Consider the following 18,355-nt stretch of genomic DNA (forward strand, 5'->3'; position numbering starts at 1 on the left):
CCACGCGCAGCACACTGGGCTGCGTTCCTGAAACGCTGCTGTGTCCGTGGGGAATACAAAGGGAGCTCCCCATTCTTCCTGTAATGAGGCTTTATTATTATTATTATTATTATTATTATTATTATATTTTTATGTATTTATTTAGCTATTTGTAAGTAGAGTTAAGCACTGCAAGGCAGGAGCAGACTCATCCAGCCTTGTCCTCACCAGGCAGCCCTGGTCATCCAGCCCTAAAGAATCACCTCCGCAGGCAGCAACGTTTTATTTATTTAGCCAAACCCGCGGGTTTTACGGGAGAGGCCGCAACCCAAAGCACTGTCCGTGCTGCGGGCAGAGCGCGGCCGCCTCGGGCGAGGGGGCTCTCCGCCGGTGACCGTTGGCGGCGGTTGGCGCGGCCGTTGGCGGCCGTTGGCGCGCCGCGAGGGGGCGCTGCGCGGGGCCGCGCGGCGCGGCGCAGAAGATGGCGGCGCGGCGCGGGAGCGGCGGCGCGGGGCGGTAGATCCCGCGGCCCTCCCGCCGCCGCCAGCGGCCGGGCCGAGCGGCGCGGGCGCGGCTGGCGGTGCGTGCGGGGCCCGGCGCCGCGCGGGGCCGCTCGGAGGGGGAAGGGGAAGGGAGAGGAGGCGAGGCCAGGCCGAGGCGGCCGCCTGTCGCCCCGCCTCGGTGACGCGGCGCTGACTCGCCGGGTCGTGCTCGGACATGTCGCGGCGCGGCGGGCCGGAGAGCTAAGCCCCGGCTTGCCTGCCCCTCGCGGCGCTATATAAGGGGAGGGCGCGGGCGCCCGCGGGACGCGGCCGCCGGGTGAGCGGGGCCGCGCCGGGCAGCGCGGAAGGGCGGGCGGCGGAGCGGGCAGCGCGGCCGCCGCGCGCCTAACATGTCGGCTCTCCCCCCGGGGCTGCAGGCAGATGTGCAACACCAAGATGTCCTCCCTCGCCGACGCCTCGCCTGTCACCGCCGCGGAGCAGGAGGCGCTGGTCAGTAGCTCTGCCGGGCGCGCGAGGCTCTTCTTTTTTTCTGCCCTTTTTATTCTCTCTCTCTGTGTATTTACTTATATATGCAAACAAATGTATCTGCTGATTAAGAGGGGCCGCTTTGCTCAGGCAGTGGTGGTGAGAGGAAGCCAGGAGGCCCGGTGAGGATGTGCTCCCTTTGGCCTCCCCGTCCGAGGAAGGAGATGGTTCAGGTCCCGACTCCTTCCTGCRGGACTCAGACTGGGGCTATGGGATCCCCATCGGAAGCGCTTTCCAGCCCCATTTGATCACGCTGAGTGCTTCATGGCAGGAAACAGAGCAGGTGCTGGAACTACAAACTGGTGGAAAGCCTGCTTTGTGCAAAGCCTGAAGTTGATGGTAAAAACRTTGTGAGCCGCTCGTGCAGTTACAACTGTAGGATTTGAATTTGGCACTTTCACTTTCTGCCGTCTTGGAACTTGGAAGCAAGYTGTAGTAAGAGCTTTCGTTTCTATTTAAGGCTTTGCTCACCCTGGCCTTGCACGAKGAAGTGACGGTTCCGCTGCGCTGGCTCCATGCAGAACTTTTCCTTAGGATAGGGACCGTATCTGTGRTAGGGTTGGCCTGTTCAGAACGGCACGGTGTGCCACGAGGAGTTAACTCATGGCCTTTTGTAGAAGGCTAAAGCCTAAAACACCAATTTGATAAAGAGCTTTCAAAACGCAAAACTGAGGATCAGTTGCCTATGGGTTTTTTTGTTTGTTTTGTTTTGTTAATATGTTTTTAAATCCTCTAATGCGATGCTGTGATAGGCAGTCGGATCTGTGGGGAATAACTTCCTGCTTGCAGGAATTGAGGAGAGGAGACATGGGGGTAAGACGGTCCTAGCCCATGCATCTGGTGTGGGGTCTGAGACCCGAAACTGTGCCTTGCCTTACCGTGTWAAGCTGTCATTACTATTTTATTTGTATTTGTTTCCTTTATGAAACTGCGATATATCCTCCCTTCCCCAAATAGCTTCAGCATTTAGAAGGGCTGAGCAGACATGTTTATCATGGTTTGCATACTTGCTGGTTTTGCTGATGTGTTATTCGTGCAACCAATTGCTTGTTAATGCACTAAGGCTTTATGTTGGTTTTAGCAGATTTTTTAAATGGAGTATAGGGAAGACCCTCTCTCCCATTAAGCATTATCCTTTGCCTCATGATATTTTGTTTAGGCTTTCTTAAAAAGGTTTTTGTAATAGGCTTTATTTTTCCCCCTATTTTAGAGAATGTGTTTAAATAATTAGCCTGTTCTTAGAATACTCCTGGTGTTCGTAAAACGTCGGGACTAGGATGTACTGTTCTGGGATTTCTTGGACAGGGCTCCCCAGGCTTGTTCTTGGCAGCTGTGGCAGTCCCTGCTGCTTGTCCTTGTCTCCTGTGCTGCCCTAGCAGTGCAGCGAGCGGGGCCAGAAGGAAAGCACTTCCCTCCTCGCTTTTGGAAGTTGCTCATGGAATGGCCATCAAAATRACTCCACTTTCACAGCCCCTGGGAGGGGGGCAGGGTAGAGGTAGGAGAGATGGGAAGGGCTGCTAGGATGTTCAGTGTATGAGAAACTTAGTAAGACTGGGCTTGCAGTATTTTCTTTTTAACTTCCGACTTTGCAAAGTCAAAAGTATGTTTTCATCGGTTTGGGTGCCTGTGTATCAGATAAATGCAGAAGGAAGGAAGTCGTCTGTATACGTAACCCGGTATTTTTTGACAAGTGCTGCCTTTCTTCTTCCCACCATAGGTTAAACCAAAGCCATTGTTGCTGACACTGCTGAAGTTAGCTGGCGCAGAGAAGGACACTTTTACCATGAAGGAGGTGAGAACTTTTAATCGGCAAAGATAGATTACACCAAATGCAGAGGGAGTCTTCTTTTGTTTTSGGTGAATGGGAGGGAGTAGTTCACATCTTGGATAGAAAGTACTGGGACGGGACATTGTCTTTAGACTGCCTGGAGCAAGTTTCTGAAACTCTGCAGTTTATTGTAGAATAGCAGACTACTTGGTGCACCAGAGATGAAAATGGTACTTCAGAGGGGTTTTCAGGCAGTTGATCTGAGAAGAGCAAATGTATCAAGGAAGTTAAGGTCTGTCTTGTAACAGTAAAGCATCTGTGTTTAATGTCTGTGTATTTGGTTTGTTTTACAGGTAATATTCTATCTTGGCCAATATATTATGTCTAAACAATTATATGATGAAAAACAACAGCATATTGTGCACTGTGCAAATGATCTCCTTGGGGATTTATTTGGAGTACCAAGCTTTTCAGTAAAGGAACACAGGTAAAATGACATGCTTTTCTGAGAGCTCCTTGTGACCTGCACAGAACATAATGACTGTGTAGGGCAGTTTTAGTTCTCTCTACCTTGAAAGATGTTAAGATGTTCAGCTGTTGTAGTTAATCACCTGTCTGGCCTTTTTCCTTTTTTTTTTTTTTTTTCTTTTTAATTTGGAAGCTTACAGAGCCAATGTTTGCGTTCATAACCAACACACTTCACATGATCTGCAAGCTTGAAAGGAGCACAGTAGCTTCAAACACTGAGGTTTTAGACTTTTTTTTTCCCCTCATTCATTTGTAATTTAACAACTACAGAGGAGTTGCAGAAACATGTCAAATTGGACTCCTGACTTGGCAACCTATGTACAAATGAAGCAGTCTAGGTTTTAGAAATTACAGCTGAGAATAATTGTGTTTAATTCCAGCGTGTTCTCCCACACAATAATAAAGTCTTACCCCACTCAAAGCTGCAGTATTTTAGCCTTCATTTTGAATAGGCTGCCTTGCTCCAAGGCTTATATGCCGGCTCTTTTGAGCCTTGACATAAATCACAGTTTAATACAAGTTTGCTTGTGTTTCAAAACCTGTATAAGTTGTTTGTGCAAGTTCTAGCAAGAATAATTTTGAACCCGCGTTGGAGCTCAAAGTTGCTGCTGCTAAATTAGGAGCTTCTTGTAAAATCATTTTAACAAGAGTTGTGATCTTCTATTTTCTGGCTTGTGAAGTGATTTTGAAAAATCAAGTATTTTGAAATTTACTGAGGTGAGTAAACTCCCCTTTCTTTGGAAAGGGAGAGGGTTTTTTGTTTGGGCTTTGTTTTTACAAGTGACATAACAAAGCTGAGGAAAAGGTCAGCAAGACAGGACGAGTGTTCTCCACATTCTTTGTGGAAATAAGCCTGCTTTTTGGGGCACTAAAAATAATAAATTCTAACATGGACGTCTTTTTAGGTGAATGTGCAGAATATGTAGAAACACTACAGTAATTAACTTGCAACATTTCTCTCTTTTTTTTTTTTTTTTTTTTATCCCCATCTAAGGAGAGTATATTCAATGATTTCCCGAAATTTGGTAGCAATCAATCAACAAGGTAAGCTAGATTTGGAGGGCCTCTGTGTGGGGGTTCAGAAATAGGGAAGGCACAGATGCCTACGGTAATGCATCTTGTATGCAGTGAGCAGATAGCATCTGTCCCTCCTTGATGAGCTGTTTGAGTTTACACAGCGGTGCCCAGAGTGACTGCAAGTAAAAGAAAATAAAACCAAGTCTGTTGTGGTGTTTGTTTGTTTTTCTTCCAGGAAATAAAATTGAATCTGAACTGCATTTGGGTAGTTTTGTGGGACATAAACCAGAGCAAGCATAGTCAGAGCTGAATACAAATGGGACTGAATTGAAACAAAAAAAATTGTTTGCCTCTTAGTATTTCTTATAGATCAGTTTCTTTCTGTGTTCTTCTGAAGAGTTTGGGACCAAACTGAGCTGTTTGAGCTTGTGCTAACAGTGAAGTAAGGCTAAACCTCTGATTTTTTTCTAGTGTTTTCGATTTTTTTTCCAAGCGTTTTGTTTTTGTGTTCAAATCTTTATGTGGAGTACCTTTGGAACAGGTCATAAGCTCAACTATACCAGATAAATCCAGGTCCTCTTAAAAAAAAAAAAAAAAAAAAAAAAAANCTACCTTGAAAGATGTTAAGATGTTCAGCTGTTGTAGTTAATCACCTGTCTGGCCTTTTTCCTTTTTTTTTTTTTTTTTTTTTTTCTTTTTAATTTGGAAGCTTACAGAGCCAATGTTTGCGTTCATAACCAACACACTTCACATGATCTGCAAGCTTGAAAGGAGCACAGTAGCTTCAAACACTGAGGTTTTAGACTTTTTTTTTCCCCTCATTCATTTGTAATTTAACAACTACAGAGGAGTTGCAGAAACATGTCAAATTGGACTCCTGACTTGGCAACCTATGTACAAATGAAGCAGTCTAGGTTTTAGAAATTACAGCTGAGAATAATTGTGTTTAATTCCAGCGTGTTCTCCCACACAATAATAAAGTCTTACCCCACTCAAAGCTGCAGTATTTTAGCCTTCATTTTGAATAGGCTGCCTTGCTCCAAGGCTTATATGCCGGCTCTTTTGAGCCTTGACATAAATCACAGTTTAATACAAGTTTGCTTGTGTTTCAAAACCTGTATAAGTTGTTTGTGCAAGTTCTAGCAAGAATAATTTTGAACCCGCGTTGGAGCTCAAAGTTGCTGCTGCTAAATTAGGAGCTTCTTGTAAAATCATTTTAACAAGAGTTGTGATCTTCTATTTTCTGGCTTGTGAAGTGATTTTGAAAAATCAAGTATTTTGAAATTTACTGAGGTGAGTAAACTCCCCTTTCTTTGGAAAGGGAGAGGGTTTTTTGTTTGGGCTTTGTTTTTACAAGTGACATAACAAAGCTGAGGAAAAGGTCAGCAAGACAGGACGAGTGTTCTCCACATTCTTTGTGGAAATAAGCCTGCTTTTTGGGGCACTAAAAATAATAAATTCTAACATGGACGTCTTTTTAGGTGAATGTGCAGAATATGTAGAAACACTACAGTAATTAACTTGCAACATTTCTCTCTTTTTTTTTTTTTTTTTTTTATCCCCATCTAAGGAGAGTATATTCAATGATTTCCCGAAATTTGGTAGCAATCAATCAACAAGGTAAGCTAGATTTGGAGGGCCTCTGTGTGGGGGTTCAGAAATAGGGAAGGCACAGATGCCTACGGTAATGCATCTTGTATGCAGTGAGCAGATAGCATCTGTCCCTCCTTGATGAGCTGTTTGAGTTTACACAGCGGTGCCCAGAGTGACTGCAAGTAAAAGAAAATAAAACCAAGTCTGTTGTGGTGTTTGTTTGTTTTTCTTCCAGGAAATAAAATYGAATCTGAACTGCATTTGGGTAGTTTTGTGGGACATAAACCAGAGCAAGCATAGTCAGAGCTGAATACAAATGGGACTGAATTGAAACAAAAAAATGCCTCTTAGTATTTCTTATAGATCAGTTTCTTTTTATGTTCTTCTGAAGAGTTTGGGACCAAACKGAGCTGTTTGAGCTTGTGCTAACAGTGAAGTAAGGCTAAACCTCTGATTTTTTTTTCTAGTGTTTTTGATTTTTTTTTTTCCAAGCGTTTTGTTTTTGTGTTCAAATCTTTATGTGGAGTACCTTTGGAACAGGTCATAAGCTCAACTATACCAGATAAATCCAAGTCCTCTAAAAAAAAAAAACCAAAAAACCTGTATGCTTAACAAATAACTTAATGGGTAGACTCTTCATAGAATTGGGGAGAATTGTTGCACACGTTCTTTTCAGAGTATAAAAATGCTCAATATAGCTGTAATTTTGGGGATAATATAAGGAGTGAAAAAATCAGGCCATTTTATAAGATTATTTCTAAATCCACAATAAGACTCACTTTGTTTCTGATTCTTATTAAAGGTAAGTGCTCAAATGCTCAATAGGGAGGACACTGTCTTTCTTGGCCCTCACTGTTAAGTTTGCAGTGCTAAAACCAGCTCTGGCTATTTTGGGAGGGGAAAATAATTGATTACTCTGGGCTCCACGCTGACAATATGTCAATAAAAGAGAATTTTTCTTCTGCTATTTATTTTATATTAAATCAGTGTTTYCGTAAGATGATAGCTAGTAAAACGCACTTCAGAATGGAGGAAACATGGAAAGTATTTCCTACCTGTGTTTTTTCTTATCTGCAGAACTCTAGCTGATGCATATGCTTCACCTAGGCATTTATAATACAATCCTGACATACTTTGTGGTTGGGATTTCTTCTTCCTCCTTTTCCATTTTCGTAATAGTACTTCACTGGTAGAGTATTAGATATACCTGAAGAGCAAAGGACTGTTTTTTTCCCATTTGTTTAAAAAAATACTTGATTGTAAATTCTGATTGGAACTTGGACGTGAAAGTAGTCWGCTGTTATCTTCCCTCCCTTGCTTTTCTTAGATTTTTTTTTTCCTGGAACTTGAGATTGCTTTTTTTTTCTTTTTTTACTGCTGTTTTAATAGGCTTTTTTTTTCCAGATTCAACACTKGCTGCGACACCTGAGGATGATGCCAGATTACAGCTTGAAGCAGAAAATGTTTTAAAGGTGATCTTTCATTTTGATATGTTCTTTGATGTTGATGTGTAAAATCACTTTTGTTTCACACTGTACTGTCCATGGTTTAGACACAAAGTAATTCTGAACTTTTATATTTGTGCTTATGCAGTATTTCTGTTAATAGGAATCCATGCAAGAGTTAGAAGAGAGGCAAACTTCACCTAACTTGTCTTCCCGACCCACTTCTTCTAGGAGGAGAACACACAGTGAATCTGGTATGTGCAAATTTATGGCACAGAGCACTTGGTAGCATGTTCACTTAGGGGAAAAAATCTGTTGTCTTGCTCATTTTGAAAGCTGGTCACATGTACTACTGCTTTTTCTCTGCTTGTCTTAAAGAAAATGTTCAGTCTGGTAGAAATGTAGAATTCTTTGCATTGCTGCAGTATTGTCTCACAGTTTGGATCTCTAGCACTATTAGTAAGATGATAAAAGAACAAGTCGTGCTGGTGTGAACAGGTTTAGTAGTTGTGTCACTTCATGATGAGAACACTTGGTTATCAATAGACTGATATAATCAAATTAATTTCAGTTYGCTCTGTAGACCACAAGATTTAAAATTTTTGTCGCTAGAGAGCAACAGCCAATTTTTGGTTGCCAAAGAAGTTTGCATCAGATTTTAGTTGGTTACTCAGAAGTGAAAGATRCTATGCCTAACTTTCACTGCATGATTTTGGATATGTTTGGATTCCAGACATTCCTGAATTTATTTATTAAAAAAAAAAGTCCAAAAGTCCAATTGGCCACTTCTTAATGTTCTCTCCACCTTTACTTTGCTGTGGTTAATTAATTATTGACATATTTCCAAAATGTGTAGCTTATTCTAATAATTCTCAAAAAAAGCTGGTCTGCATGAACCTGTACAACTTYAAATTTCTCAGTGCAAGTGTTCTCTACATTCCAACTTACATATTACTTTGCAGTTTTTCACGTCAGTTAGTTCTCAGTTTTTGTTTATTAGCTCATGACTTGATACTTGTAATCACCAGGGCAACAATTAGATCTTCTTTTTCCTTAAGTTGCTTGGAAACATTTTTCAGTTCCTCTCTTTTTGTCTTTTTGTCTTTTTTTTTTTTTAATTGAGTCGTTTTTATATTAGACAGCCCGAAAACTGTACTGCATTGCTGAGCGGTTTGCACTAGATTAAAAGAACATTTTAACTTTGTAACTAAAACTGATGAAAGGATGGAAAATCACAGTTAAACATCATAACCTGTAGTATTTAGGCATGACCCAGAGCACGTAAGGCCCTGTGTTGTGCTTACTTATTGTGGGTTTGATTGTTAACTCTGCCTTTGCGTCCGTTTATCAGTTTGTTACAACCTTAAAAGTTCTTTTAATGTAGTGTTTTTATATACACTTTTTTTCTAATTTGTAGGAAATCTTCCTTTTAAACCACTATTCTTGTTAAATTGGCATGGGAGTGGCTCCCTTGGAGCCGCTTCTCTAGTGTGTAGAACCCCTGTGGTGGTGCATTATGAGTACAGCATGGAGCCATGGCACCTTAATGAGGACACCGATGGAGAGGAGCAGCCCTTGGGCCTGGGGGCACCAAGTTTGGTGGGGCTCTCAGGGCGAAAAAAGAAAAGAGAGGGGCTGAGCCAAGAAGCACCAAGGGAAAGTAAGAGAAGTCTCAAAGTATGTACAAGTGTTTTGTTCTCTTTTTCTTTTACAATGAAAGATTCAAGCCTCGGAGACCCAGGGATTGTCAGGATGTGTTTTTGCAAGGCAAGGGAGGATTGGGCGATAGAGGGTGTGTGCAAAAGGCACCTGGAGGGGACRGCAGGCTCTTACCAAAGTCTGTTGGACTGATTTGTTGGTCCTGTTTGGAAATTTTCACTCCACTGCACTTATTACATCCTGTTTTTTGCCATGTGTTTTAAATAGACTTATTTCTTGTCCAATTCCGTAAACACCAGTGGAGCTGAATTTTGATCTACTTACGGCTGAAATGCTGTCCTCCTCCTTATGCAGCTGTACAATGTTGTTCTAAAATGGGGCATACTTAAAAACACTGCTTTTCTGCCTTCAAATTGAAAATAATTAATATGCACAACTCAAAGTAATGACTTTTATAGTTAACTTTTTACGATGTGTTAGTCCTGACAGTTTTCTTGCTAGAGGGTGGTCGAACTCATTCATACAAGAATTTGTTGCAAAAGCCTTTTGAGAAAACACTATTACGTGAAGTGCAACTATTTAATGATAGACTTACTGATATATCTGGAACTAAGACCTGAATCTTGCCCAGAGTGAGATTCTTCTGTGTTTCACCTGAGAACTAGTTGCTCACGTCACCCTCCAGACTCTGGAAGGGATTGGCAAGCCTCTGAAAGTACCTTTCTGGATTCTGACTGCAGGGGGAGCTCTGGGAACCCTCACTGAGCTCCTGAGAGCTAGAAGGAGTTTAATTAAAGTGCTTTGTATGAAATGAGGTAAAGAAAAGCACTTCCAACTTAGCAAACATGGCAATTGCAAAATAYGAAAACTGCCATTTACAAGTTGTTCCAGGGGTTGGTTATTCTGTTAGAACATAGTATTCTTGAATGTGTTCCACATTTCTCATGTTCCTCTGTGTTACTGTGCCTTCTTAAAGTTAACTTTCAGTGCCTTTGTTTTTTTTTTCTTTTCATAAAATAATACTGAAAAACAATTATTTCTGAACTCCCAAATAAGTAAATGATATTTTAAGCTGCTGCTGGACAAGCAAAACTGCACCCTATGTAGATGTTTTTGGATTAATAAAAACTCTTTAATGTGCCCAGAAGAAAATTCTTTAGATGGTCCTCCTAATGACAGAAGAAAACGACACAAATCAGACAGCATTTCGTTGACCTTTGATGAAAGCCTGTCCTGGTGTGTGGTCAGTGGGCTGTGCCGTGAGAGAAGCAATAGCAGCGATTCCACAGATTCTCCTTCCATAGCCGTAAGTCCCAAACTGCTTTTTGTGATGGCTGGGTGTGCAGACTCTGTAGGGAGCACAACTGTGGGTGTCCGTGCTGGATCCTCATGTTAGTAACTGAAACCAGCAGCGCCCTTAGCAGCATCTGGGAAGTGGGGGAAGGAAAGAAAGCGAAGAGGAGTCAGTGGGGTGGGGTATGTGGTGCCCTAGGGTCAGGTGTTTCAWAGATGTTTCTGACAAAGCTCAGTGTGGAATGTGGACTCTGAATTCGTGAAGAAAGTCAGGCAAGTAGATTCTCATTCCTTGGGGCAGTACTTAAAAAGTGCTGTTTTGTATTTTAAAGTAAGCACTTTCTTAGAGAAAAGTAATCATAGGCTTCTGTAACACAGAACAGCATCTAGCTGTGGGAGAGGGGTGGTTATAGTGTTATAGTACAACTTTGTTGTCTGCACATCTTAGTGCCTTGGTGGTGTGATCTGTTTTATTTGTGTAGCCCTTACTAATGTTTTTATTGATTTCAGCAAGCACTGAGACAGATTATCTCTTGTTAGGCTAAGCAATAAAAAGCTAAATTAGTTGTATATCTAGTCAAACAACGGTATTTTGAATTGACAGAACTGATATTGTAACTTTGCTTTTTGGTATTTGTTATCACTTAACCACTTTCTTAAATTTAAGAAAAATATAACAGTTAAAATTTAATGACACACAGCTACAAAACAGCACCTTCTTCATGTGTTTTGGTGTATTTTTTTAGGACAACTTTTGTGGAAGAGAAGCAGTCTTTAAGCTGAATACAGGCCAACTGCTGCTTATATAATAAAGCTGACAAAAAGCTTTCAGATGTAAAAGCTTTAATTATTTATATCCAGGTATAATCACTTGGTCTCATAAAAGATGTTCCATCTAACAGCAGGTTTTCTCACTTCTTCTGTAGCTAATTAAACTGTATAGTTCAGTTTTATCTCACTAAGAGCCATATTAACAGATATAGACCAGGGAGGCTGCATGTATATTTTCTTTCTTTTTATTTTTCAGGATCTTGATGCCTGCTCACTAAGTGAGAACTCTGATTGGTTTGACCATAGTTCTGTTTCAGACCAGTTCAGTGTAGAGTTTGAAGTTGAGTCTATTTATTCAGAAGATTATAGCCATAATGAAGAAGGACAGGAGCTCACCGATGAAGACGATGAGGTTTGTATTTGCTTTTCTTGGTTGGTAGATAAGAAGGAAAATTGCTTGAATACTTCATGTTGAAAATCTGACACACAGAGACAATAATTCTTCAGCCTTGTTACATGATGCTGCATCTAGTCACTCACTGAGTTACACAGCTGTGCACTTCAGCCATTCCAGAATCCAGAACTGTGCAGTTCTGGATTGACATACATGATCATGATATTTGGGAGTGGAAGAAAGGAACCGTCTGCACTGATTTGCAGTGACCTCGAGTCCTACAGGGCTGCGCTGYGGATTGAGAGAGGGATTTAGAGAGGGAAAGAACTGAGGGTTGGGTTTTGTTTCCTTAACAGTGGCGTTAAAGGAGAGTGTTTCGTGCTGCTACCGTTTCCATTCACAGTTGACATAAACTGTATGAGAAAGATGACCGTTATCTACATACATGTGTTTGTCAAACTCTATGGCCCAAGTGTGAAAACATTATCTTTTTCCCAGACCTAGCTCTCAGATCTAATAGGCAATTATTTTCTAGTCTTTCTTGATAGGAAACTTACTACTTTTGATCAAAAGTGATTATCAGAAAAGTTTTTAAATTGAATGCCCAAAGAAGTGCTTCAGAGATTAGAGTGATTTTTTTTATCATTATTATTTTAATCAGGTGTATCAGTTGACTATTTATCAAGATGAAGAAAGCGATGCTGATTCATTTGATGAAGATCCAGAGATTTCCCTAGCTGTGAGTAAATCCTTGATCTGTAAAGCACCGTGAATTGGGTCAATGGGCAGAGTAGGTCAAGACTTATAGGTGAAATCTGGTTAACCGTGATTTTCTTATATATTAAATTAGTGTTTTTCTTGCATACTTGAAGGTTCCCAGCTAATAGTTTGATTACCAACATGGGAATTTTTAAATATTCATGTTCCTTAAAAAGGTTCCTAACCCAGTTTAGAAAAACAGTTACTGGAAGAAAATTATTTAGAGCCTAAGGTTGACTTGTTATGCAAAAGGCAAATATAATAGTCTTCTAAATACTGTGTATGTTGAACTTTTGTCACAAGCCAGAGTATTTCATTTTCTTGTCCATCCTGAATGAAGGAGTCGGTAGTATAGAGATAGGAAGGCAAACCTTTCAGAAGTAGTTTTCAGGACAGTAAAATTAGTAGGTCTTGAGGCTTTTTTAATACTGTGAGGAAGTTCTTGGTTGTCGGGAGAAATGCAGGTGTGTGGTATTTGGAACTAAATATGTAGACAGCTGTAAATAAAATATACCCTCACAGCAGTTGAAAATAAGTTGAGTCTTGAAGGTTAGCTGGAATTCCTAAATGTGACGTTGAGTATTTTTTTAAAGGTGTGCCTAGAATTAAAAAAGCCATGTGTGTTTTAGTTGTTTTTCCCTGTTGAAGCTTGAATARAGCTGCTGTGCAAAGTGATGTGAAACATTCCAGTCCCTCAGCGCTCTGCGGGACTCTGCTGTGTTTGTAAAACACAGGGCCAGACCCCGCTTGAAAACAGAGCGCTCCCTTTTAGGGTTTAAAATTGGTGCCTTAAGCTTTGGATGCCGCCTATGTTGTTCAGCACTGAAACCAAAAAAATGCTTCAAGTCTTCCAAATAAGAGCTTTTTGTTCTCTTTCTTTTTTCCTTATTAGAAGCCTTTTCTTTTTTCTTTGTTACAAAAAATACAAAAAAGGGGYATTTTGATGGTGCGGTGGGTCTCTAGTGGTGCCTGTGGAGTAGCTGTGAGTCGGTGCCACCCTCGGGGCTCCCAGCACTGCTGCTGTCCCAGAGTGCCCTCGCCCGGCCGCTTGGCAGAGCAGCATCCCTGGAAATAAACACCCGGCAACCGCTCGCTTGGGATCACCCAGGTTGGAGGCCCTTCCTGCAGCCAGAGGGCTGCGAGTCAGTTCAGAAACGGCTTCCAGTTCGTAACTCACCCCAAAAAATAATGGAAATGGGAGCTCTTTCAGCAGAAAAGCTCATGTGGAGGTTCTCTGCTGATTCCTCTGGTCTGGTTTCTTCAGTTTGGACGGAGAATAATAATAATAATAAAATATAAAAAATCTACCTCTATTATTATTTCAAATGTCTACTGTAAGCAGTATCTTTGAAAAATAAGTCTGTTCTATTCCAGACTCTCAAAATTGAATTTTTAAGCTAGAAACAAGTGGAGAGATCAGGCTGGTTTGTTATTTTTTGGCTGCAGTAGCTTCTCTGTAATCTGCAGTTATTGGGATTGTGCGAGTTGCCCAGAGCTGACCTGTCCCAACCTCTGCTCGGCTGCAGGATTACTGGAAGTGCCCCGAGTGTGGGGAGATGAACCCTCCGCTCCCGCGCCACTGCCACCGCTGCTGGGCCCTGCGCGAGGACTGGCTGCCCGAGGACAAGAGTGAGAAGTCAGAGAAAAGCAAATTAGAAAGTTCCCTGCCCTTGGAGTCCGAAGAAGGTTTCGACGTGCCTGACTGCAAGAAAGTGAAGGTGACGGAAGATAAAGAGGTGGCTTTGGAGGAAGGTGATGATAAAGCAGCGCAAATCTGCGAGTCCCAGGAGAGCGAGGACTATTCGCAGCCGTCCACGTCCAGCAGCCTGTTTTGTAGCAGTCAGGAGGACTTCAAGGAACCCGAGAAGAGAGACGTGCAGGACAAGGAGGACAGCACGGAGAGCACCCTGCCCGTCACCAGCATCGAGCCCTGCGTCATATGTCAGAGCAGACCCAAGAACGGCTGCATAGTGCACGGCAGAACAGGGCACCTGATGTCGTGTTTCACGTGCGCGAGGAAGCTGAAGAAGAGGAACAAACCGTGCCCCGTGTGCAGGCAGCCCATACAGATGATCGTGCTCACTTACTTCAGCTAGAGGCTACCGAGGGCACAGCAGCCGAAGGAGCTTCAGACTGGGGCAGCAACCAAGAGAGTAAGAAACTATTTTTGTATTTGTACTGGAATCTTAATATTTTGGGTATCTTTATGTTTGGTGTGGAAAGCAGTCACTAAAATAAATATTGCACTAGTACTGAGAAAGTTAGCCTACTACTCAGCTCTCAGTTTGAAGAGTTTAAATCCTTCTGAATAGCAGTATGTATTTCCTGTAAACTGTCTGTCGTTTGAAGTGTTTTTTTTGTCTCCAACAGATTAGTCCTATCTGCATTGCTGGGTTAAATACGCACGTTAAAACCAAATCTAGTGGTTGTGAGGGGTGATGTATTTTTGAAGAGTTTGCAATGGTGATTCCTCATCTAAGGAGGACAGAAGACTCTTGAGATTCAGTATCTGTTGCCTGGTGAGGACACTTGGCAGAAATTAGAACTCTGAATAAGTCAGTAAAATAAATAAATAGTCTGAGTTCCCTCATTCCCAAGACTTAAATTCACCCCCATAATCAAATTATTTGGAAGATTATGAGGGAAGAGGTGATAGGAAAGAATTTTAAGGATTTGGAAACAGAATAGAAAGCAATGTCTTCATAATACATAAAATTCAGTGCTGTATGAAGAGAAGTCATTGACTTAAATTTAGTCACAGTTACCTCTGAAAAATCCTGTGAAACAGATTCTGAAGGTATTGTGAGACTTGGTGGTCTCTGCTGAGCTCTGATTATTTTAGCTGCGGGTGCAAGATTGGAAGCAGGCGAGGGAAGTGAAGGATTGTCTGTAGAATGAGTTGCCCAAACTGGGCAGCATCGGGGCACATCTGTATTTTTTTCTGCATTGGTTTTAGACTTAGCACTGCATCATGCCCAGCACTGCTTGAGTAACAGTACAATTAAAGAAGCCCCACCAGTCGCAAAACCAAACAAATCTTGAGGTTCTGTTTCAGGTAGATATTTCTTAAGTTAACTCATCTTTCTTACTTGCCTTCTTTTTAACTGTATCACAATTTTGAGAATGTGTTGGTATTTCTTTGGTTTAATTTAAATACCCAAAGCTGTTAATACAAAAGTTTGTCTCAGTTGGATTTGATGCTTAAAGTTTTTAACTCTTGTCACTGTATTGTCAAACAGTCTGTACCACTTAGTTGTGCCTTAAGCTTGCAAGTTCTCCTGGGCATTCATAGAAGGCCACATATGTGCTTGTGGGTTTAAATATCTTCCGAATGTGCTTGGGCTGGATTGGGATTGGGTTTTAATGGATTCTGCACCCACGAGTTGTAATTTTTCCCCCCCTCTTTGGGAGACTCGGTTGAAGAAAAGAGTTGCCCGTTTTGAAGCTTTTTATTTGAGCGGGGCCGCGCGTGGCCTGCGCACGGGGAGGGCGGCAGCTTTGGAGTGCGGGCCGGCGGTGTCACCCACAGGCAGAGCTCTGGGTTTGCCATCCCGCGAGGCCGGGTTAAATAGCTGCCCTAGCCTAAAATAGCCGCGCGGCGCCCTCCGCCCCTGTGCCCTAGTGCAAGGAGTGACCGCAGTAGCTGCTCGAGGGGCAGAACTGCAATAGCCAGTCCAGGGTCCCGCCAGTTAGTGCCTGTAAATCAGGAGCAAACCCCCCRAATACGGGGGACACGCAGGCAAATGGCAGATACAGGGGCTGGAAGCTGTAGGTAAAAGCCACAAGTTGCCTTGCTCAGCCCATATTTTTCCCCCATGTAGTTGAGTTTCCTTTTTGCACGAGGAGATTCTGTTGCCTCTCAAGTTTATTAATTTTAATTAAGTGAATTCTGCAGCCTAGTTGCTGTTGCCTACTCGGTCTCTTGCACAAGAGAAGCTCTTGCTGTTGGAGGCCTGACAGTGCAAGGGCTTCGTCCCCGGTCGCTGCGTCCCGACGGCCCCATCCCACATGGGGAGGCCCTCGGGCTGCTGTGTGCGACGCTCCCACACGCGGAGCCTTGTGCTGCAGCTGAGGGAATCGGGGAAAGGGGATGTGGGAACGAGGGGCTGCCCTTGTGCCACCCACCCCCTGCCTCTGTCCCCCAGGGAGCAGCCCTGGAAGTGCCGCTGCCTGGGCACTGCTGCGGCAGTGGGGAGCTCCTGCTTCCCGGCTAGAATTCCCTTCCTGGCGCTGAATTCGTTTCTGTGGTGTGACATTTTTAACACTGTTCAGTGTCGGGCGGCTCTTTTCCAAGCTTGCTTTATGGAGCAGGAGGTGGGGAGCTCGGAGCGGGGGTTCAGGCCCTTGTGGTACCAGCCAGAGGTGCCCGAATCCGGCTGTGGGCCCTGTGCTCGGCCCGCTGTAAAGGGTAGCGGGGAGGAGAGAAGCCGGGAGGGCCCCGGCAATGGGCTCGGCCCTGGATGGCCCTGGCCTGGGCAGGGGCCGGCTCGGCACGGGAGCCTCCCGCTTGGAGGTGGGCAGCGCTCTGGGGCCCTTATTTAATGCGCTGGGCATTCGATCCTCTTAATTTATTGCAGTTTGTACATACTGCTGTGCATACATTTGGTGTTTTGAGCTTTAATTTATTGAACTAGCCTGTCGAGGCATATATGTTAGCCTGTATATACAAAGATATATATATATATATATATACACGTTGTAAAATGCATCCACAGAAAGAATATTTAAATAATTGCAGCATTAAGAATAAAAAAGGAGGATGTAATGTGAACTAAGCAGGATATAAGGAGGCTTAAGGATATAAGGAGGGGTTTGGGGTTCTTTTTCCCCTTAATACGAGGAGTCGCAACTGTGCGAGATGGTCCTTACCTGGCAGGAGAGGTGGAGGCTGGTGCAGTGCTGGTGTAGGGTCAGTGTCCTGGTGCAGTGTCGGCGTCCCAGTGCTGTTCTCCTTGGCAGTGCATTTGTGGCCGTGCAGCGGCCCTGTGCTGCTCGCCCCGCTGGAATTCCCTGTCTGGAAAATGAGATGGGAAGAGGCGACCTGGGCTGCCTGGGAGGAGATTTTCTTTTGCCCCGGCTGTGCGACCTGGCAGCGACAGCCAGACGTGAACAAATGGAGCGGCCCGCGTCGCTCGCAGTGCCGGGCTCCGCCTGGTCCTGGGTGCGCGTCAGGCGGACCCCGCTGACACCCGGGTACCCCCGCACCTTTCCGGTGCTCTAGGGGTTCAGCAGAGCCGCTGGCTGACTCGGTGGGACTTTCTCACAGCGTAGGTTTCTTCTAGGATTGAAATTGAGCTCATGAGCCAAGAAAGCAACGTGCAGAGCACCTGAGACAGAAGGCAGAATTACCGAGGTCTGGAACGTTTAACATCTCTCAGAAGGCTGGAAAGGGGGAATACTGAAATATTTGAAGGTGTTTTAATACTGAATCTTTACTTGGCAGTTTGCTGTTTACAGGCACTTTACGCTTTAATCCTTCAGATGTGCAGCACAGCCGAAGCATAAGTAGCCGGGACACTGCTTGCAGTTAGTGCAGAAGCAAGGATTGTGTTTTTGAGGAATATTGTGCCTCCGGATCGTGGGCCAGCAGTCCGGAGCAGCGTGCGCTGGACCTGGTTCCCCAGGGGCTACGGCTGCCACCTCCCTTGGCCCTGGGGCTTAGAAAGGACAAAAGTTGACATGAGGCTCCCAGTGAAAGATGGTGACCGGGTTTTGTTTCATTTCATCCCTGGGTTCTTTTTTGAGTCTAACTCAAAGGAAGAACCAATTCTGCTCCYCGCAGCCTGTGCCAGCCTGGGCAATGGTTTGGTTCAGAAAGCCCCGTTATTGTGGGCAAGGGCTTAGAAACCCCCGGGCGCAGCAAAGTGGGGGCGCCTGGTCCCCGCGTCAGCCGCGGGGCTCCGGGGCCACACGTGGCACCGCCTGTTGTACCCCCGGCCACGCGGCTGTAGCCGGCGCTGCGGCTCCCGGGAGCAGCCGGCGGCATGCGGAGCTGCCCCAGGAGCTGCTGGCACCAGGGAAGGTTCTGCCTCCCGCGCTGGGTACGCGGTAGCTGAGAGCTGTTGCAAAGTGCAAATTCAGAGCCTTAGAGTTTAATGTTATTTTTAAGGATCTTAAGGTT

At 44.0% G+C, this 18,355-nt stretch overlaps 1 protein-coding gene across 2 annotated transcripts; it reads left to right on the forward strand.

Annotated features, from left to right (window-relative positions):
- The first annotated feature begins 542 nt into the window (after positions 1-542).
- Positions 543-16,455, forward strand: MDM2 (MDM2 proto-oncogene). Of its 2 annotated transcripts, none has more exons than XM_026052757.1 (11): positions 543-559; positions 899-971; positions 2,725-2,799; positions 3,129-3,262; positions 4,298-4,347; positions 7,318-7,385; positions 7,522-7,612; positions 10,163-10,323; positions 11,338-11,493; positions 12,137-12,214; positions 13,761-16,455. In XM_026052757.1, the coding sequence occupies exons 2-11, from the start codon at positions 903-905 to the stop codon at positions 14,328-14,330; spliced, it is 1,452 nt and encodes a 483-aa protein (XP_025908542.1). In that variant the 5' UTR covers positions 543-559; positions 899-902; the 3' UTR covers positions 14,331-16,455. The 2 variants fall into 2 exon arrangements, with proteins under 2 accessions (XP_025908542.1, XP_025908544.1); XM_026052759.1 differs by having other exon boundaries at positions 10,166-10,323.
- The last annotated feature ends 1,900 nt before the right edge of the window (positions 16,456-18,355 follow it).

Source organism: Nothoprocta perdicaria, unplaced genomic scaffold, assembly GCF_003342845.1.
Source record: "Nothoprocta perdicaria isolate Ctin4 unplaced genomic scaffold, notPer1 scaffold_91, whole genome shotgun sequence".
NCBI classification, from domain to species: domain Eukaryota; kingdom Metazoa; phylum Chordata; class Aves; order Tinamiformes; family Tinamidae; genus Nothoprocta; species Nothoprocta perdicaria.